General features: G+C 32.0%; 3 protein-coding genes across 4 annotated transcripts in view; 2 read left to right on the top strand and 1 right to left on the bottom strand.

Moving 5' to 3' along the window:
• Window positions 1-21699, bottom strand: part of Pka-r1 (Protein kinase, cAMP-dependent, regulatory subunit type 1) — a 47378-nt gene extending 25679 nt beyond the window's left edge. Inside the window, exons 1-7 of one of the 2 annotated variants that reach the window (XR_010309372.1) lie at window positions 21406-21699; window positions 19553-19714; window positions 18009-18209; window positions 16947-17166; window positions 16046-16168; window positions 15331-15499; window positions 14802-15146 (exon numbers count right to left, since the gene is read on the bottom strand). Coding sequence is in view for 1 of the 2 variants with exons in the window: in XM_026643385.2 (XP_026499170.1) it covers window positions 15062-15146; window positions 15331-15499; window positions 16046-16168; window positions 16947-17166; window positions 18009-18209; window positions 19553-19714; window positions 21406-21567 (1122 nt within the window). In the remaining variant the exon portion in view is untranslated. Of the gene's footprint in view, window positions 1-14611; window positions 15147-15330; window positions 15500-16045; window positions 16169-16946; window positions 17167-18008; window positions 18210-19552; window positions 19715-21405 lie in introns of those variants that run through there. The other variant, XM_026643385.2, reaches the window with a different exon arrangement.
• On the top strand, window positions 5815-9264 carry LOC113402959 (xylosyltransferase oxt). Its single transcript, XM_026643347.2, has 4 exons — window positions 5815-6588; window positions 6820-6962; window positions 7161-7318; window positions 7401-9264. Exons 1-4 carry the CDS (start codon window positions 6002-6004, stop codon window positions 9195-9197), a joined length of 2685 nt encoding a protein of 894 aa, XP_026499132.1. The 5' UTR covers window positions 5815-6001; the 3' UTR covers window positions 9198-9264.
• On the top strand, window positions 10342-14347 carry LOC113402951 (ATP-dependent DNA helicase Q4). Its single transcript, XM_026643331.2, has one exon. The coding sequence runs from the start codon at window positions 10457-10459 to the stop codon at window positions 14309-14311; it is 3855 nt and encodes a 1284-aa protein (XP_026499116.2). The 5' UTR covers window positions 10342-10456; the 3' UTR covers window positions 14312-14347.
• Window positions 21700-22210: the final 511 nt, after the last annotated feature.

Here is a 22210-nt window from a genome sequence, read left to right as displayed (position 1 = left end):
ATCAATAAAGCATAGAGTACCTATATTTTTAAAAAATGACAACGTTATAGACTAAGTAATATTAAAATTAAAAACCGTAGTCCATAGTAGTCAATAATAAAAACTTCACTTAATTCCACGATAACCAAAATTTATTAATACATATATAAAAATAATGTTTTAAGTTGCATCCTTAGTTATATATTGCTTTTGATAATATAATAATTCAAACTTTAAATATAATAGGGTATAAACATAGTACATTTTGAAAAAGTACTTCAAAATGTTGATTTTCCCAATCAAAAGTCACAAAAAAATATATTTCAGCAAAATTAACACGTTTTCTTTCCATAAAATTAAATTATATTTTAAACCTTTTTTGTTCCCACGAAAACGCTGTAAGTCATTTTGGTGACGTCATATTGATAAAAACAGTTGTGTAAGAACGACTGGCGCTCATTCAACGTTAACTTTAGTTTACTCTATATTATTTAGTCTATTTAGTTTAGTTAACGTTACGTTTAGCTATAAATATTGGATGTTTTTGAAGAAAATAATGAATTACTATTGTATTTCATTATTTTTCCAAGATCAAATTTCCCAAATTATCGTTATTGTGTAATGTACGAATACTAGCATTAAAACTCCAGAAAAGTTGTTTATCGAGGTGCCAGATGATAATGAAATGACAGTTTTTGCCTATCTGACGCCACACCATGGCGGTGTTTTAGGTCACTTGATATTTACCTACAAAGATGGCGCCGGGTCATTTGACCCAAGCGGCATTTATTAAGATAAACAGTATCCATTTGAAGGTAGGTCATAATATTTACATTATTCTTATGACCTACAAATGGATAACAGTGTTATTTAGTTATTTTACAATGTCTAGGCTTAGCGACCATTAAATATTATTATCGTTACAATCATTGCCTGAGGATCAGTCAGACGGTGAGGGTGAAGATGGGGAAAGTAAATGCGATTCAGAAGAAGAGATAATTCCATCCGAAACGAGTTCTTCAAGCAGTGATGACTCAAAGGACAACATGCCACTAGGTAATTGTTATCTCTCTTCTTTACTTATTCCATAAGAATATTTGCATCTATCGATTACTAGAATTACCAACGTAGATAATTTGATATATTATACAATTACATATAAATATTTTTCGTTGTCTTTTCAGCTATTGTACAACGTCAATGATCATTTAGGGGAAGAGGACGAAGGTGCGTGGGATTCGCGAAATGCAAGCAACGGATAATGCGGATGATAACAGTATGGTGTCGTCAGGAGTATTGTGGAAAAAAATCTCTGGAACTGAGCTTGGTCAAGTAGGTCGACGAGCACAGCACAATATTTTGACTGAACAGTCTGGTCCGACTCCGTTTGCACAAAGGCAAATTGGCGAAAAGTTTATTACTGCCTGGAAACTTTTATTGGATGAAAATATTCTGCGTCATATAAAAAAGTGCACAGATGCTGAAGCTCAGCGCGTACTTGGTCATTCAAATTGGTCGATTACATTAGAAGAACTCGAAAAAATCATCTCAATTTTATATGCTAGAGGTGCTTATGACGCAAAAAATATTTCCGTAAATGATTTGTGGAACAAAACTTGGGGCATAGCTTTTTTTTCTAAAACAATGGAAATTAAAAAAGTAAAGTAAAAATGTTTTATTACTCAGCACACTGCATGATAATATTCAAGTGGATGAAAATACCATGAAGACAAAACCTGTGACCGTTACTTTTTATAACTCTACTAAATATAGTGTTGATGTTGTTGACCAAATGGCCAGAAAATACAGCGTCAAGGCAGCACCGAGAAGATGGTCAGTACAAGTTTTTTTTATAATATATTAGACCCTGCTGTTATAAATGTATGTATTTTATATCAAGAAGTGACAAACAACAAAGTACGTAGAAGAGATTTTATACTCCAGCTAGCTTTAGAACTCAGCAATATGTCGGAGGACTCTTCTACCATTGGTTCAATACAACCAGCAATACCGAGGCAGTCAGCCGTAGCTACTAGAAAAAGACGCCACTGTTCTACTTCTAATTGTAAAAAGAAATCCAATAAAATGTGTGATATTTGCTAAAAAACCATTATGTGGACAATGCAATCAATCAAAAAAATATCTTTGTCAAGATTGTAAATAAATTAATATAAAAGTTCTAGTTATTAAAAACTATATTATTACGCAACAAATTAATGTTTGAATAATAATCCCGCCTTTTCCAAAGATCACAAACATATCTGCAATCAAATGCTCATTGCACATATTAAATACATTGTTATTATGACGTGGGGTCATTTGACCCCTAGCCGTCTTTCTTGGTAAGAGTATTTTACCGTCTTTCTAGTATGAAATTTTTGCTCGATATACTATAGTTGCTCGTAAACAAAGACAGGACGAAACTATTACAGAATACGTACGCGCACTAAAATTATTAGCACATGATTGTAATTTTAAAGCCGTGACTCTTGAAGAATAGAAGAATGAATACATTCGTGACGCGTTTGTTGCTGGGATTACATCCCAAACAATACGACAGAGACTCTTAGAAAACACTACCTTAAGTTTAGACGAGGCCCTAAATCAAGCGATTGCTTTAGAAACTGCCGAACGAAATTCAAGGCTATATAAAAGATATTTTTTTGAATCTAAACGCTCTTTCTAGGCAGAAATAAGAAACGCCAACTCAACAAAACTTAGCTGTAGCAAATTATCCAAGAAAGAAACATTGCTTCTTTTGTGGTGGAAGCATTCATAGACGATTTAAGAGTCCTGCACGTAATGCCACCTTCCAACTTTGCTCCAAAGCAGGTCATTTCGCCAATGTCAGCCGTAGTAACAAAGAAACACTTAACTACGTTGTAAACGAAGACGCATCTGTCGAAGTTGCTACGATTTCTGCTGCCTCACCTTCTAGTTTAAAAAGAGCTACGGTATCAGTAACAGTTAACGATAACGAAGCTGATGCACTTATTGATACTGGTAGTTCAGTAAGTTTCGTAAGCGGTTATTTAGCGCAAATAATAAACCTAAAAAGAAACCCTTATAAACAGGCCATGACTTTAGCCTCACTTAATCACATATCTTTTGTGGAAGGTTCCTGCGTAGCGACAATCAAAATAGGGCAAAATATCTATAAACGTCAGCCACTCTTAATTATAAAAAATCTTTGCGCAGGCCTTATTATAGGGCATGACTTATTACAAAATCATTCAGAGCTTGAATTTCAGTTTGGAGGTAACCAAGGACCCCTGAAAGTCTGCAATGTTATAGAAGCATCAGTTCTTCCTGCAACTTTATTTAGTAATTTATCTCCTAATATTAGACCAATAGCTATAAAATCCAAACGTTACTCTGAAGAAGATTTACAATTTATAAACAATGAAATATCTAAATTACTAAAAGAAGGCGTCATTGAGCTTAGCGTATCTCCATGGCGAGCACAAGTATTAGTTACAGGAGATGGTTTACACCGAAAACTGCTTGTTATTGACTATTCGCTTACCATAAACAGATTTACAGAACTATATGTATTTCCTCTACCTAGCATCGGGTCTGCCTAGTCAACGGTTGCCAAATTTAATTTTATTAGCCAAATCGACCTGAAAAGCGCTTATCATCAGGTACCAATTTTGTCGTCTGAGCGAAAATATACAGCATTTGAAGCATTTGGCAAACTTTATCACTTTACAAGGATACCTTTTGGGGTAACAAACGGTGTTGCGGCCTTCCAGCGAACATTACAATACATTATCGATACAGAAAAATTAGCAGGAACGTTCGCATATTTAGATGATGTCACAGTTTGTGGTAAGAGTAAAGATGACCACGATAGAAAACTTCATAAATTTATGAATGCAGTTAAGAAATACAAATTAACTCTAAACGAAAGTAAATGTGTCTTTGGAACCGACTCTATAAATCTTTTAGGATACTCAATATATAATATATATACGATTAAAAACAAAAATCGGACAATGACCGTCTCAAACCACTACTGGCCCATCCTTATTTAATGGGTAGACAAATCTTGCTTTTAACTGATCAACAGTCTGTAGTATTCATGTTCAATCAAAAACACTCAAGCAAAATAAAAAATGAAAAAATTGAAAGATGTAGGCTTGAACTTTCCAGTTTTAAATTTAAAATTATTTATCGACCTAGTAAGGATAATACGGTCGCTGACACTCTTTCTAGAGTATGTGTTCATGTTAATTTTGATAATAGTAAGTTGAAAGAAATTCATGAACTTCTTTGTCACCCCGGTGTAACAAAATTAGCACACTAGGGAAGAACGAAAAACCTTCCATGCTCTATCATTGACATAAAACTTATAACTACTTCCTGTAGAGTGTGTGCTGAAATCAAGCCTCGTTTTAATAAAAATAAATATCAACTCATTAAAGCTACTTCTCCATTTGAACGATTGAACATAGATTTTTTTTACCCTTGCCGTCCAATACGCAAAATAAATATATGTTAACGATTATTGATGAATACAACCGATTTCCATTCGCTTATCCCTGCAAAGATATGACTGCAACGACTGTAATTAAATGTTTAAAGGATCTTTTCTTTATGTTTGGCACTCCGCTTTATGTACACTCAGACAGAGGAGCGACATTTATGTCTGAACAATTAAAGCAATTTCTTAACTCTCTTGGGATAGCTTGTAGTCGAACAACTCCATATAATCCCCAGGGGAATGGACAAGTTGAAAGACTTAATGGAACTCTTTGGAGAAACATACAATTATACCTTCGATCCAAAGATACGGAGATATCAGATTAGGAAAAAGCTTTACCAGTGGCTTTACGGTGATGCTGATGCGCCTATCATGTATGTATGTGTACGTTTTACGGATTTCTTGGACTAGAGCGTAATTCGGCATCAACATTGATGGAATGGAGGAGACCCTATACAGAGCGAATGCAATGGTATGTCCAACTAGAAGATGCAGAAGTAAATGATATCTTTGTTAGTAATACGGTCGAGGTTACCAGAATTTTTCGCATTTATGTGCTAAATGGTTGGTCCGTACTCCGACGTTATGGATCGATAACCTTAATACTCTGGAAGTAAGTTTTCTAAGCCATCCGCTAAGCACCTTTTCTTTATCGTGGTGATTCATTTGATCGTTCTAAAAGAGACTGCCATCGTCCAAAAAGACGTGTGTGGGCTTACTTTGTCTCAAATTCCTATTTGTTTATTCCTATATTCCTAGATGTTTTTAATCGGTTTTGATTGTCCTCTTTAGATCATTTAAAAAACATTGTTTTTGTTACTATTATTCATCAAGATATCAAATGGATGCAATAATTAAAAAGATATTTTTATTTAAAAAATATATACTAATTTATATATGTACTTATATATACTGCCTTATTTGTCTAGCTAGAGGCTAGCTCAAAAAGTGTTAATCTCGAATAATGAAGGAATGGCTAATGTAGTTTTGTTTGACACTGCTTGGCTTATATTTACGTGTGTTAATAATATATTTTGGGCAGTCGGGTGGATTTATGGCTACAGACCAGCCCCATTGGCCGGTAGTACTCAGGAGGACATCAGACTTACATAAATATATTTAAAAAGAGTCTGTTTGTCTATTGGTCGCAAAGCTTGTATTCCATGCTCTGATTTATATTTATTTTATAAGTTGCAACATATAATTAAATTTATGTATTATTCTAAGTTTTTATCGGATTTCTGAAGTTCGATAATTTCTTTTTTTATGTTAGAAATATAATTTGTAATCTATATCCAGATTCCAGAACACACAAAAAAACAGTGTGCTAAAGCGAAGCATAGACTAGAATTCTTGTCACTTGAACTTCTTTAAACAACATGAATAACATGTACCATGTACCTACAAGTATATAAATATTAATTTAGGATATTATATTCATTTAAAATGTACTTTACTGAACAGTATAGAAACATTTCATATTTTGTCACATTAAACAAAATTAAGATTATTTAACCATGATGTTCAACAATCATAATGGCGATTGTTCGAAGAATTTTTTACAAATACGCAAAGTGTCTGGGGTTAATAGTTTTAACTACATTTTTTGCTCAATTATTTATTTCAATAAGCTTCTTTCCTTCTGTTCATGACAATTTACTTAAAAGGCAAGGATATACGTCATTGGCGAGAAATGAAGCAGATGATGTTTCCGCCAGGAGACAGGGACCCAGCGTTGAAGACGATGAAGATTTGAATTCTAGACCTCATAATAAAGTTATAACACAATTGAGGTTAGAAGAATTAGATTTTAAACCAACTTGTGAAATTAAAAATCGAGAAGCTATCTCAGCTATACACAGAGCCAAGACTCAAATTTGTAAGCAACAAATTGTTAATAAGACTTGTCTCATACAGAATGGTAACTTTTATCCTAAAAAATTAACAAATCATTGTATTTCAAAACAAAAAACATACGGATATCATTTAGGATGTTATTTAGATGAAAAAAAAATGAGATTACTGACAAGTTTTTATGGTAATTATGCAAATACAAATTCACCAACGTTTTGTTTGGATATCTGTGTACAAGCTGGATTTCCTTATGCAGGAGTACAATATGCGTAAGTCAAGATTTTTTTATTGCACATTTGCATGTATTTTCCAAAGCTTTTATTTAACTAATAAAATTTGTAATTAAGTAAACCATCCTAATATTATTTAATTAATTGTACCATACTAACTAAAATAAATTATCATATCTAGTCTATGCTAGATATTATTATTATTATATATACCTTCAATTAAACAATGAAATATTCTAGCTTTTCTTATGTTCAAAAATTTATTTTTAGTACTGAATGTTTCTGTGGTGAGAATGAACCTCCAGCAACTGCTAAAACTTCTGATGTGTCATGTGATATGAAGTGTCCAGGTGATTCTTTACAACTTTGTGGTGGATATTTCACTATGAATGTATATGAAACTGGTTTAGATAGTATGTATAATTTTATTTAATCCTATCAGTTTTACATCCTACATTAATTCTAAATTAAATTATCCTGAGTAAAGCTTTTTTCTTCATGAAGGAGAGTCCTATATCTTGTTTAAACATGTGGGAACAGCTGATAAATATAATATTAAATGTTAATGATTATAATTCATAAGTATAAAACTATTACTCATACTTTTCCAGAATTTCTTCCACAATTGCCTAAAAATCCTGGTGATGAAATAACTTCAGTTCAAATTGTGTTTCTTTTAACATTAAATGGGAGAGCATTGCGTCAAGTGCATAGACTAATAAATGCTCTTTATAGAACAAGTCATTACTTTTACATACATGTTGATAAAGTGAGTACTTTCTGTACTAATTTTTTTATTAAAATTTTGTTTAACAAAATCAAAATATTTATATTTTTTTTCAATATTTCAGAGACAGGATTACTTACATCGTAAATTATTAAATTTAGAAAAAAAATTCCCAAACATAAAGTTAGCAAAAAAAAGATACTCCACAATATGGGGTGGTGCATCCCTTCTCAAAATGTTACTCTCATCAATGACGGACATATCACAATTAGGATGGAAATGGGACTATGTTATAAACTTGAGTGAAAGTGACTTTCCTATTAAATCATTAGAAGAACTTGAAAAATTTTTATCTGCAAATAAAGGTTTTAATTTTGTGAAGTCTCATGGGCGAGAAGTACAGAGGTTCATTAAAAAACAAGGTCTTGATAAGACTTTTATTGAATGTGAAACACATATGTGGAGGGTCGGTGAAAGGAAATTACCTCAGGGAATAGTTGTTGATGGAGGGAGTGATTGGATAGCTCTATCACCAGAGTTTGTGAGTTATGTTATTGGGAAACATGATGAACTTTTGACAGGCTTAGAAGTTATATTTGAACACACTTTGTTACCTGCAGAGTCTTATTTTCACACAGTGTTGCGAAACTCACACTTTTGTAATACATATGTAGATAACAATTTACATGTCACAAATTGGAAAAGGAAACTTGGCTGTAAGTGTCAATATAAACATGTTGTGGATTGGTGTGGATGTTCTCCTAATGATTTCAAAACTGAAGACTGGCCAAGAATACAAAATACGCAATCACGGCAGCTATTTTTTGCAAGGAAATTTGAACCAATTATAAATCAAGAAATTATTACAAGAGTAGAAAAATACATAGGATATACAGACCATTATTTAATTAATAATTTGGAAGCTTATTGGCAAAATCTTTATGATATTGATGATTTAACAGCTCCTACAGACGATACAATACTCACTCATGCAGAAAGTATTGTCCGCCTCAATGCTAAAATACTCAGTGGAGAAGGTTGTCAGATTCAAACAAATGAAATAATTGAAGTCAACATATATAAATATGCTGATGTATACAAGGGTAACTTGATTTTACACAAAGCATTAGTTCAAAATAAAGAAGTATTTTTGGAAACATGGTATAAACCAAAACATCATTTAGATTTAAACTTTGAAAATCGGAATGTTGATTTTATAAAGGTTTTTAAAGTAAGCTCAGAATATGATCAGAAAGAAATGACCTTTCGAAATTTAGGTAATGTTTTAGGTCCACTTTCAGAACCAGTCTTGTTATATCAATTTTCTGCACAGATTGATAAAACTTTAGGAAATTTAACAGTGCTTTGGTTGGATCCAGCTGGAATGGTGGCAGATGTAAATATAATACAAAAGGATGAAAATAATTTAACAAATTTTATTAAACCTACCATAAAACAACCTTTTTTACCTGGTATATGGAAAGTTGGATTGTTCGATCAAAAAAAATTAATTGCAAGAACAAAATTTCTCATAACACCATTGGAATACTTCTCTGGCAAAGAAATTTCCCATCGAGAAGCTAATTTAGTTCACAGTGGTTCTCAAAATTCGTATAAAAATGTAACATTTACAAAACCTATAAAATTTTTACCTGAACAAGAAGAAAAAAATTTGTTAGTGGAAATATCTAATTCAAATATAAAAAGAATAAAAGGTGACTTAATAGAATGGATAGATAGTTTAAATTTAGAATTTTATAATGTTTTAGGTTCATGTATATCAAATAGGAACAATGATAATGTTTCATGTGGTAATTACAAATTTCAACAATGCTCATTATCTGAATGGAGTTCTTATTCACCGGATCCAAAAGGAACTATAGGCAAAGTTGATAAATCAGGCCGTTTAAAACGGATATGACACTCAAATTCTATATTTTTTTAATAAATATTGTTATTTTATAAATAAATTTGACTTTTTAAACAAATGTATTTATTTCAATGGTCTTGTTTTAAAATCTTCAAGCTTCTAGTAGCTTTGATTTCAAAAGGGTACAAAATATACAGTAATTTGTTGATGTCATATATTTTTTTATTAACTAAATCTATAAACTGCGAATCTGCAACTGCCTGTATTCCACAAAATCTCCCTAGGAGTCAATGTAGGCAAAACGATGTTTTACGATCCTAAATTAGTAAATATAAGAAAATATACAAATAAGTGTAATAGGGAAAGGTGCGCAGAAAAGAGTTCCTATGTTTTAGTAAGCTACTACGTATTAAACTCAGAACTTTTATTTTTAATGTACTATGCATATAAGTCAATGGAATGTATACATTAGTCTGTAGTAAGAGTAATTACATTTTGTTAATAACTGCTACAAAAGACCTCAACAAAATTACTTGTCTTAATTAGAACACAATGATATATTACGAGAACCTAATTATAAATTACTTCTTTGGGGGTGGTAAAATGCACAGATGTAAATTATCATCCCAAAAGAAGCAGCGGTGCCGATGTGTAGTAAATACAGCTATATTGGGACTTGAAAGTTGAATCATTTACATTATTACAGAAAGCATTCAGTTGCAAAGTATTTTTATTATTTGCGAGTATTTTTGAATTTACTTTTGTTGTTTTAAGTGATGTGATCTGAGCTTTAATTTAAATAAATGTTATATTTCCTAAAATACGCTCATGATATTTTTGAGACGTAATTCCAGCAATAAATTAATGTTGTAATAAATGTTGCATATCGATAGTATTAAAGTGTTAGATATAGATAGCCAGTTATTTTTCGATAGTGTTACTTTCTCAAGATAAGTCTTTTAGTAGGCTAAGTAACGATACTCTATTTTAATTAAATTTGCACCCATAATTGTATAAGAATTAATACATTTAGTACTTTTTCTTCGATTTATAAAAAAACATGAGAGTATACCGGTTCTATAAATTCTGTCAGCAGTGCAATTCTATGAGAATTCACTTCGTATCTCATTCCTGAAATGTTGACGTTGACACATTCATTCTCAACTTTTCACTGTCAATTTGCCACTTGTCAGAGTTTTCAAAGGCGCGAAATTAGTTATTGCTTACGTTTAGTGAGTTTTTTTTATCAAAACAGCAATCATTTATATATTTAAGAAATAAGGCATTTTTAATTAAGTTAAAGTCAAACTATGGATTTAATAGAAGCTATTAAAAAAGATAAAGCATATGTGAAAAGTAAATCGATAGTAAAAAATTGGGAAAAAGATTTCAAATTAAAACACTCGCGAACTCCATCAAAGTTAGATATAAAAGAAGCTCCTTCAAATATAAAATATGCATATAAAAAGTATTTTCACCTTAAAAGTGCAGCACTCGAGAACTCCTTGTCTATTTGTGACCCAGATGAAGAATCAGTTTTGTCTCCAGAACCAGCTCTACACTTAGAAAATATTGCAGATATTACAACAACTCAAGAATCAATAGTACCTACATTGCCCAGTGTTCAAGAACTTGACAGATTGCTATCGAGTCCAAAATCTAATTATCTTAATGAAAATACTTTTACTGATAAATTATCTAAAAAATTATTTCAAAACACAAAATTTTCCTTAAGGAATCCTAGAAAAAGCATAATTGCTAAAAGTCAGGCCGAGCAACCTTTAAAGAATAAGCTAATTATAGACAGTAGCAATAGTACTGAATCTGTAAATCATGAAAAGTCTGAAATAAAAAGTGATACTAATGTAATCGATAATTCTATTAATAAAAATAGTATTGACAGGGAAGAGAATGAGGTTGCATCTCTTGGGCTAACTTTTAAAAACTTACACAATAATGAGAGTGTAATTGCTCCTGGAAATACAATAAATACATTACAAACTTTACCTATGAGACAAATTAATAAGGGTTGGGTTGAAAGAGCAACTGGTTTTACTGATGAGATGCAAAGTAATGATCAAGTGGAAAAGTTTGGATTAGGAAATATTACAATGGTACATCCTGTGGAGAAAGTGTGTGATTATGTTGAAAATAGTGAATCAGATGATGATATTGCTATAAGTAAACTTAAGCCAGCTCTTAAAAAGCACAAGACTTGTAAAGTGAATGATAATGAAAGTAGACATAAAGAAGAACAAAATGATGATACAATTAGTACAATTACAGACACAAGAAATGAAAATAAACAAAGAAAAGGAAAGAAAGAAAAAGTTAGTAAAATTAAGAAGAATGAAAACAAACAATCTTTTGAACAAATAACACATCCACCAGATTTTGCTGAATATATGCCATTTGGATTAAATGAAAAAATACAACCAAGACATAACAATATATCAGATATCCTTGAAACTATTGAAACAGCTTTAGTGAAAGATAAAACTAAACTTACACCAAGAGTAGCGGAATGTGATAAGATGGAAAATAAAATTCAAAATGGTACATTGAATGAAAATTTTGTTAAAATCAATATAGAAAAAAAAGTTTTTGTAAGGGGTAGAAAGAATATTAGTTATTCAAAATACAAAAAGAAGTTATGGAAAGATAAAAAGGCCCTCCACGGTGGAATGGAATTTCCTGAACAAGGAAAAATAACATGTTTCAAATGTGGCTTAGAAGGACATATGGGTAGATATTGTACAACACATAGGGAAGATACACTTTTGCCTTTGGAAAATTGTGAAGAGCATAACATGATGACATTGGCAGATATGCAAAAAATCGTTGCTGATAATAAGAAAGAGGAAAACAATAAACCAGTAGAAGATCAGTTGTGCTCATTACTTTTTGAAGCAAGTAAAGTTCCTGAAGATTTTTTAAAGTTATTAGCTGAAACACCTGAAGTGACAACTAAAGTTAAACCAGTGTACACTGAAGGTGAAGAAAATTTAAAAGAATTATCTGAAGCACTAAATGAATTTGGGCACAATTCATTTCTTCCAGGGCAAGAAAAAGCCATTAAGAGAATTCTCTGTGGATTGTCCACATTGCTCATATTATCAACTGGAGGTGGAAAGTCACTTTGTTACCAGCTTCCAGCTTATATTTACAGCAAATATTACAAATGCATTACTCTTGTTATATCCCCATTAGTATCCTTGATGGAAGATCAAGTATTAAGCATGCCACAATTTTTAAAAGCTGCATGCTTACATACCAATCAGCAGCCAACACAAAGGCGTAAAATTATTGAGTATGTAAAAAGTGGAGAAATTAATGTTCTTTTAATGTCACCTGAAGCTTTGATTTCTGGAGATTCTTCTAGTGGATTTGCTGGATTATTTAAATCTTTACCTCAAATTGCATTTGCCTGCATTGATGAAGCTCATTGTGTTTCACAGTGGAGTCATAATTTTCGACCTAGTTATTTAATGATTTGTAGAGTACTGAGGGAAAAGTTAAATGTTACATGCATTCTTGGCTTAACAGCTACAGCAAGTCAAGCTACTATTAAAAGTATTATTAGTCATATTAACATATCAGATGGTTTCAAAGGTGTTTTAACAAATCCAGCCTTACCAAATAACCTCCATTTGTCTATATCATTTGAAAAAGATAAAGATAGAGCTATTGTATCTTTATTAGCATCGGAAAAAATAAGTTTATTCAATTCTGTAATTGTTTATTGCATTAGAAGAAATGAATGTGAAAGGGTTGCGGCTGTTATAAGGTCATGTCTCTCACAGCCTGGAAAAATAAATATGGAGAAGGCAAGCAACAAACGTAAGAGAATGTCTTATATTGCTGAAGCATATCATGCGGGTATGTCAGCTGCCCAAAGAAGAAAAATTCAAAAACATTTTATGGATGGCTCACTAAAAATTATAGTTGCAACTGTTGCTTTTGGAATGGGTATTAATAAATCAGATATTAGATGTATTATTCATTATAATATGCCCCCTAGTTTTGAATCTTATGTACAAGAAGTTGGTAGAGCTGGACGAGATGGACAGCCTGCATTTTGCCATGTTTTTATGAATGAGAATAACAATGACAAGGATGAACTACTGAAACATATTTATGCCAACTCCATTGATAGACCAGTTATAAGAAAATTACTGCAGAAAGTATTTATTCCTTGTAATTGCATTTCTACCGAAAATATGTCAAATTCAACAATGAAACAACCACTAAGATGTGCAGGTCACGAAGTAGGTATTCCTATTGATAATACAGTTGAAGAATTGGATTTACCATCTGAAAATATTGCTACATTATTGTGTTATGTAGAACTTCACCATAAACATTACATAAAAGTTCTTAATAATGCATACACAATTTGTAAAATTTCGTCTTATGGTGGACCTATAAAAATTCTAGAAGCAGCTAAAACCTGTCCTCCACTTGCCATGGCATATTTAATACAAGGAAAAAAAGACTTGAACATAACAAAAAATAGCATTTTAGAATTTAATGTTATAGAAGTAGCTGCTGCAATTGGGTGGGAAAGTGGAATGACAAAGTATCACTTAAAAAATTTAGAATGGATAACAAAAGATGGAATATCGAAAAGGTCTTATCTGAAAGTAGAATTTAATACACTTGGTTTTCGACTTAAAGCTCCAGGTGATTTATCTGCTTCAGAGTTAGACAGTGTATTAGATGAGTTGCATGAGACTGTACATACTCAAGAAAAGGTTATGTTATGTCAATTGGAAGAAATTAATAGAGTTTTTTATCAACTTCGCAATATATCTTGTGACAAAATCTATTTTACTGAAGAAGCACTTAAAGAAAAATCTGATGAATTAAAACTAATAATTAATAACTATTTCACAAGAGAGAATAATTTACCTGATAATATTGTATTGGAAGAACGACCATTAGATATTGAACGAGTGGCTTCCGATGTTCGCGCTTTGATTGCGACTTATAAAGATTGTAAATTTACAGGACGAAGTATAGCTCGAATATTTCAAGGTATATCTTCACCTAATTTCCCAGCTTTGGTTTGGGGTAGATGTAAGTTTTGGCGATCACACCTCCACGAAGATTTTGATGGTATCGTGAAAATAGCTACCCAACAAATTATTCAAATGAAAATGTAATTTTTTTAACTTATGTAATAAAATATTATTTTCTGACTGTTGTATTTTCTTTATTTAAAACATATTTTTTTTAGTGAAATATGAAAGATATCAGTGTTTTTCAATTATTTGAAGACACCATCAGAAAAAAAACTTGGAATTACATGTTACATGTAATTTAAAATTTTACTGTTAGGAAATATTTTAGAAAAAAATAATTTTGTTATGGCAAAACAAAACTTTATTTATAACATAAAATCAATAATAATTTAACACTATTGTTGTATGTTGAAATTCTTGATATTTAATGAAAAATAATAAAATCATTTAATTAGAATCTTTTTGTAACTACAATAAAATTAAGTCAAATGCTTATAAATAATATGATTTCATGGCCAAACTATATTGAACATATATTAATAACTAAATAACAGTGACAATAAATATTTTTAAGTCTATTTTGTTAAGATTTAATAAAGATAGCTCCCATTGAATAGAGTACCGCAAGAACAAATGCAACTTCTAAATTAATTATAATATTATTTTATGTTAAAAAACAAGCAATATTACTTTTAACTTATAACTAGTGAGAGTTATCTTGATATTCGAAGTAGTGCAAAACATAGAAATACAATTGTGTCGACCTATTTTATTTACACAAATATTTGTTATTTATTCCAACATTATGTTTTATAATTAGTATAACAATTTTATTCATTTCTGTTGGATAATTTAAGTTTATCTTTATACATTATTTATATTAATAAAAATTTAAACCGATAAAGACACAAAACTGTTGTACTGTGCAATATTTCGTTTAAGGATGTCAGCACAGAGACCCAAAACTCGTTCAAACCTGTAAAAAATGAAATTTTAAATATATTAAAATACTTTCATCGTCACTCTTATTAGGAAAAATCTTCTATTATTTGTTTGAAAATACTACAAGTAAATATAACTAGCTTTTGCGAAACCAATAATGAGAATTATTAATAAAGCCGCTCGTAAGATGATGACTCGGAAGACTCAGAAGACTGTACCTCGCGCGATCCAGCTTGACGCACTTGAGCGGTCCGGCGGCGCGCACGGTGGCGGCGCGCGGCCGGTCCAGCAGCAACGCGATCTCCCCGAAGTAGTCGGACGGGCCGAGCCGCCCCACCTCCACCGCGTCCCCGCCCGCGCCGCGCTGCTGCAGCACCACCGCGGTGCCTGTCGACGTTCGACGTTAAAACAGTTGTAGACTGACAGAAGCGAAACGGCTATTTTTAATATTTAACCGACTTAAAAAATAGGAGTTCCTCGATTATCTTTTTTAAATGATATGATGACGCTAGTGACGACAATGGCCGTAAATTTCGAGGTATTCGAAGAAAATAAAAGATGTCAAAAAGCAGGTCTATTTATAGTATCATCTGAAATGACGATTCGAATTATTTGTAGGAACCAACTTGAATAAAATAAATTTGATTTAGTTATAGCTGTAATGAATTAATTTGTTTGTCAAGATTATTTTAACAGAAGCCAGTACACAAATTGGCAATGATTCGCATGTTTACAGAGGAGTAACTGGGTAAATAAAGTTTGCCCAATAGGGAAAACGACTGCTCATGCGCTAGTTACATGGGCTTCATGTAACCATATTGATTACACTGGCATGGCTACGCATTTTCGAGGTTCAAATCGAGCATTTACTATTGTGTGGACGCTTGTATACATGGTATGATCTAGTAATCGGCGAGGGAGAAATAATATTACCTTCAACGATGATGTAGAAGTCGTTACCGGGCTCACCCTGTCGTACGATGGTCTCTCCTTCGTTGAACGACACCGGCTCCAGCGCATCGGCCACGGTGAGACGCTCCCACTTCTCTAGACTCTCTGAAACATAGGGTAATCCCATACTTATTATGAACTATTAACAATGGAATTTCCATATAATATTAATTTGTTAGTTATAGATTACAGATATTCTATATTATGCTTATATAGATAACACAGCCATAGCCAGGTTGAGACATTTTGGTTTGGGTGTTTTCCAAGCTAACACTGTTAAAACTATAATGTGTACACGAAATATGCTAATAAATATAAGGTGCAACATATTTTCTACTCGAACTTAATATTTTAAAAGAGTGAAAGTGAGCATTTTTTTTAATGTGCTTATGTCTTAACTACTCAACCAATCATCATCTGGTATACACGTTCTTAGAGGTACAGAAAAGAACATAGGGACTAAACTTTTTTTTTTTTTTTCTCGCTGGAAAAACGCGTTACGCGCTTCCCCCAAGTGATGGAAGGTGGGGGGGTGTGTGGGACTCCCCGGAGCCCTGGACGCCGAGTGCGCCCAGGTACGCCGGGTTTACCCACTAAAAAACCAGCGGTACCCTCTCCGTCTTTCGGCGGGCGCCACGGGATCGCTTGCGCATGCTACCGTGACGCCCTGACGGTCGGCCCGCCTATGCGGGCCTCCAACACCTAGAGGGGGTTCTCGGGGTACTGAGACCCCCCCTAGTCCCTGCGACGCCTATTGAGGCGGGGGGAGAAGGTGCGCGTAGCGCTTCTTCCTCCTCCCCGGTCGTCTTCGGCGACATAGGGACTAACCTAACCTAACTATCAATAACATTACTTATCCGTTTGTTAAAACATCGGAACCGACCTAGAATAGAGACACGCGACAGGAATTCGTCGTACATGCGGCGCTTCCTGATGGTGGAGCCCATGAGTATGCGGCGGTAGGAGTCGCGGTCTAGCCCCCACAGCTTGAGCGGAGATCGCGCGCGCACGGTGGCGGCGCGCGGCGTGCCGTAGATCAGCGCCAGCTCGCCGAAGCTGCCGCCCTCGCCAATCGTCGTTACCACCTCGCCGTTCACCAGCACCTGGCGGTCGGACTCGACTTATCAATTCTTATTACAAAGCCGCCTCGTCTGTCTATCTGAATGCGATAAGCTCAAAAACTTCTGAACGGTTTTTGATACAATTTTCCCCACATTCACGATGCGTTTATATAGGTTTAAGTATATAATTAATTAGGGTATTCTGTAAGTTGACTGAAATGTTTACCTGACTAATCATAACCACTTAAATGGAGATTAAATTGTTCAGTAGAAACATGACTTAGGACATAATCAAGCAATCGAAATTTTGCGGAAGGTCATTTTATTTTATAAATGTGCATAAAATAAGACAAATATTAATGATTGTTAGTATGGAATCACATTAGTATTGCCAAAATTTCGCGTACATAACCACATAGAAAGTGATATAGACTGTATGATAAATTTCCTCGAAAATTATCTTAAATATAAAAATCTTATATTATTATTAACTGTAACTTGACGTTTCTGCTTAGGTCGCAAAAAGTCATGCCCTCATCTCAGGTCCCAAAAGGTTTTTATAGCACATTTAATGGAAATTATCAATTGTAAAAATGCAAAAGCCACTGTGCAAGCTCCTCTGGGAAGGCACCTCCACCATTCATCACATATTCTACAACTATACAGTATTAGTTAGTATTTATGTGTTCCGCTTTGAGGGTTGAGTTAGACAGTCTTATTACAAGCACGAGGGACATCACATCTTAGTTTCCAAACTTGATGACGCATTGGGTTAATTACAGCGTCAACGTTTAAATGTGTTGTTGACCACCTACCATCAGCAGGCTGAATTTCTCGTCCGTCAACCTATATAAGAAATAAGAAGAAATTAAATAAGCACTCACCTCAACTTCACCAGAATCGATTATGTAGAAATTGTCCCCCTCGTCCCCTTGCCTTATGACAGTTTCTCCTTGCAGACATTGGACTGGAAACATGGCGTCGAACATATCCGCACGTTCTGATTCATCTAAGTGTGTAAATAACACGTTAGATGCTATCGCTCGGGATAGCGCTCCCATAGTTTTGTAATCTTTTGGCACCACCTATGTCAAAAATAAAATATAATTAGCGCAAACACGAACAACAGCCTGTAAATGTCCCACAAATGGGTCAAGGCCTTCTCTTCTTTTAAGAAATGATGAATGATTGGAGCCTGTTACACGGTGCTCTGAGATGGTGAATACCATGAGTATTCAAATTCACTTGAAAGTTTCTTTAGGACGTTTTCTTTTACCGCCGAGTATAAGATGAATTACTTTATATTTTTAAAACGTTATATTTTTAATATGTTGCACATTTTTTACTGATTCGAAAAGTGTATTATGCATTATGCCAATCTCTCATTGTATACTGTATCTCATGTTGGGATGATGCAGCAAAACTGAAGCCCCAAGAAATTGCTCAACGCGCTATCTTAAAAGAGGCAACTTTACGGCCACAACTCTGTCTAACCAACTTGTTGTATTCAAATTGTGGTGTTCTTAGTGACCGTTAAGTTTCACTTTTATTTAATTAACAATCTTTTACTTTATGTGTAATATTCACATAAAACTAAAGATTCCTAATATAGTTTGTAATTATCTAGTCGATATTTCTGATGAATTTCGATTAATTAGACTTTCGTGGAGGACTGATTATCTTCAACACAGGTTTATGAATTCATTTAGTTAGGATTACCAGTTTGATGATTGACCTGATCTATATTTCGTTTATTGACTATGTTATTATAATATAGAGATCTATATTGTCTTATATCAACCACATGATTGTTCAGAAATATTTTTTATTATAACTGTATATTTCATGATGATATAAATAGCTTTGATTATCTTTCTAAAGTTTAGGTTATCTAATTCAATTATCTTGGAATTATGATAGTAGTTATGATACTAATTAGTCTTAAATTTTATTAGCATTTATCTTGATAAAATCCACACGCTGTTACAACGAGATGTAGTGAGCGAGAAAAGGAGTGTTAACAAAGAAGTTCCAAGATTTATTATTCAAAATGCAAATGCAAAATCATAGCCCCAGTTGTGATTTTAACAGTATGTATTTTAGGATGTTTCTGCATTCTACTACCAGAGATTTGAATTGAATTGAAGATTTGAATGAGATTTAAACTAAACAATTTAATTTGTTTTAATAGTCAGTTGGTAATGGGCAATACAGACAATACATAATAATCTTGACCAGTCATTTTATTTTAATCTCCTCAGACCAATTTGCTAAAATAACGAAAATAGACAGTATTTATGGTAACATATAAATGTTCAGTTATTATTATTGGGATGATAATCCAATACTTTTGAATTTCAAATTGGTTATATTAGACATCAATCACAGTTTTCCAAACATAAATAAACTATATATTGTCCATGCTTACCTTTTTAACATAGCTTGTTGCATCTTCCTCTGTAACTGGTTCAGCACTAATGCCTCCTCGTCTGCGTGGTAACTGCCCACCAGGTACAGGCAAAGGTGATAATTCACCATCTGCCTCTCCTTCGGAAGTTGCTGCTGCCGCTGCTGCAGCTTTCACTTGCTCCTTAAAATACACATTAGTACAAAACATAGAAGAGAATGAAATACATAGAGAAACTGGCCCGTTTGAAGTGTTTTGCAAGTGACTTGTCACAACAGAGGAAGTGTTTTCTAATTATCACACCAACTAAAATTCTGTATGTCGCTTATATACTGTTGAAGTTCTCTTAAAATTATACGTCATAGTGAGTTCAAAATGCTTAATTATAAGAAAATAATATTAGTAGCATTAAAGGAATCTAAAATAACTTTTCCTTATATATTAAAAAAAACTTCTATTTGCACTCTATTATTTTAATTTCTTTTAACATTATTTACGAACATAGTGTGATATAAGTACACAATAAACATTATAATACAGTGTAATTAAAATTAATTTATTTCAATGCCAAATATTTAAATTTTCAAGACACTTCCTATAAAAAAGCAGTTTAAGAATAAATATTTTAAAATTGAGTTGAAAGGCATAATAATTAAACATAAATGTATAGTAATTCATTTTTAAATTTGTAAAATCAAATAATATAGATATTATATTAATATGGTAATCAAATTATGACCATTAGGAATTGTAGTGTAATGGGAAAATATTCTACATATTTATTACAAAATAAACATACAACTCTATTTCTATGAATTATGATATATAGCATTAAAATATTAATCTAATCTTCCTACAATTAAAGTTCATATACATACTATGTAATAATTTTTTTGTGAATGAATATAGATATAAAACAAGGCTACAGTTCTTTTTTTACTTAATTGTTAATTTTATTTATGTAACAAATACTCTTTTAGTAAGTAGGTAGTATTTTACTATTAATAGCTACTACTAGTAGTATTTTACTATTAATACTATTATTAACAAATATTTTTATAGTAATTTTCCACATTTATCAGTAATAAACTATATGAAAACATAAAACTAAAGTGTAAAAACAGAATTCTTTCTGTTCTATTCTTATCTGGGGGGTGACCTTCATATTTTTTTGTGTTTTACATTAGTCTTATAGATTTTCTTATACAAAATATGTTTAAGAATATAATTGATATGCCAGGGGTGCACATAGGCCAGAAGACACCATGGTCAAAAGCAAATCAAAGTAATGTAACATTCAAATAAATAACTTAGTTGTAAATATAGTATTTGATCATATATTTATTGATTAGCTTGTCAATAAGCAATTATATAAAATGCAGCAGTTAATATAATAGAAGATATGACATAAACAGTAACTATTTCATTTATTAATACATATATCCTTTCGTTTTAAGGCTACTGTATAAGTAAACTATGCTTTATATTATCTTACCATTTTTAAAATCTCCTTTAACTCATTCAAAGAATACAAAAATTTAATACTTCTATCGAAACCAATATGAATATTATAATAATGTAAACAGAATTATCACGATAGGTTAGGCACGCGAAATTTTCCTACGAAAACAGTAAAAGTTACGCAGTTATTAAATATAGGTTTAAGATAATATTTATAGTCTAAATAGATCACATCTCGAGAATCTTGCGTGTTTCTATTTTGAGTTCGCTGTCACTTCAAGTATCAAATGATCAAATCTTTGGGTCCATAACACTAACGATTGAATCAAAATAATTATTTAATGTTATATATAAGTACTTTAATAACAATTGCTACTTGAAACGTTTATTGTTTATATTAAAACTACACTTACTCTTTCTAACTTTTGAAAATATTGCCTTAAAAAGACTATAGGATTCTCAGGCTTATGCAAGCAAAGTTGAACGATGCATTCTTTTAACAGTAATTGTATATTATGGTTTTGTATATAGTTTTCACACTGTTGTAAACATTGTACTTCCTCAATTGAGTCCATTTCTGTTTCATTTGGAAATTAGGAAATGGATAATATATTTATTATTTGAGCAGAATACAGATAAGATCATAAATTTTACAATTAATATAATAAGCAAAGAGAATATAATGTGTTGGATCTATAGGGTATACATACACTATACATATACAGTATACAAAGCAATAACAATTGCATATGTGTTACCCATAAACTAAATTTAAAAAAATATATAATTATTGAAAAATATTTCTATTTTTATGTGTATATTTGTAATATGCCAACTTAAACCATATTCATACACATATTAAGCACATTTTATCAGAACATTTATGAAACATATAATATTTAGAACGATGCCCCGAAGGTTTTGTGCGTTTAATTTTACTTCTCATTTTATCTAAATCATCAATAGTCTCATAAAAATTATTATATGACTTTGTTATTAAATTTCTAACCAAACCTAGATTTTAAATTGCGTAACAAACTTTTTATGTACATAATTTACATTTCATAAACGTTACTCTTAATACGTTAAAAATCAATAACTTATTGTATCTACTGAATTTTCTTACAACTTTTAGAAATTTTATAATCATATGTAGGTTTTTTTTATATCTTTCTAGGCTAGAATTCTGTTTTATTTTCTTCGTAAAATTCTAGTCTG

The sequence above is a fragment of the Vanessa tameamea genome, chromosome 16 (assembly GCF_037043105.1).
Source record: "Vanessa tameamea isolate UH-Manoa-2023 chromosome 16, ilVanTame1 primary haplotype, whole genome shotgun sequence".
In the NCBI taxonomy this organism is placed as follows: Eukaryota; Metazoa; Arthropoda; class Insecta; order Lepidoptera; family Nymphalidae; genus Vanessa; species Vanessa tameamea.
This window is presented reverse-complemented; position numbering and strand designations above follow the sequence as displayed.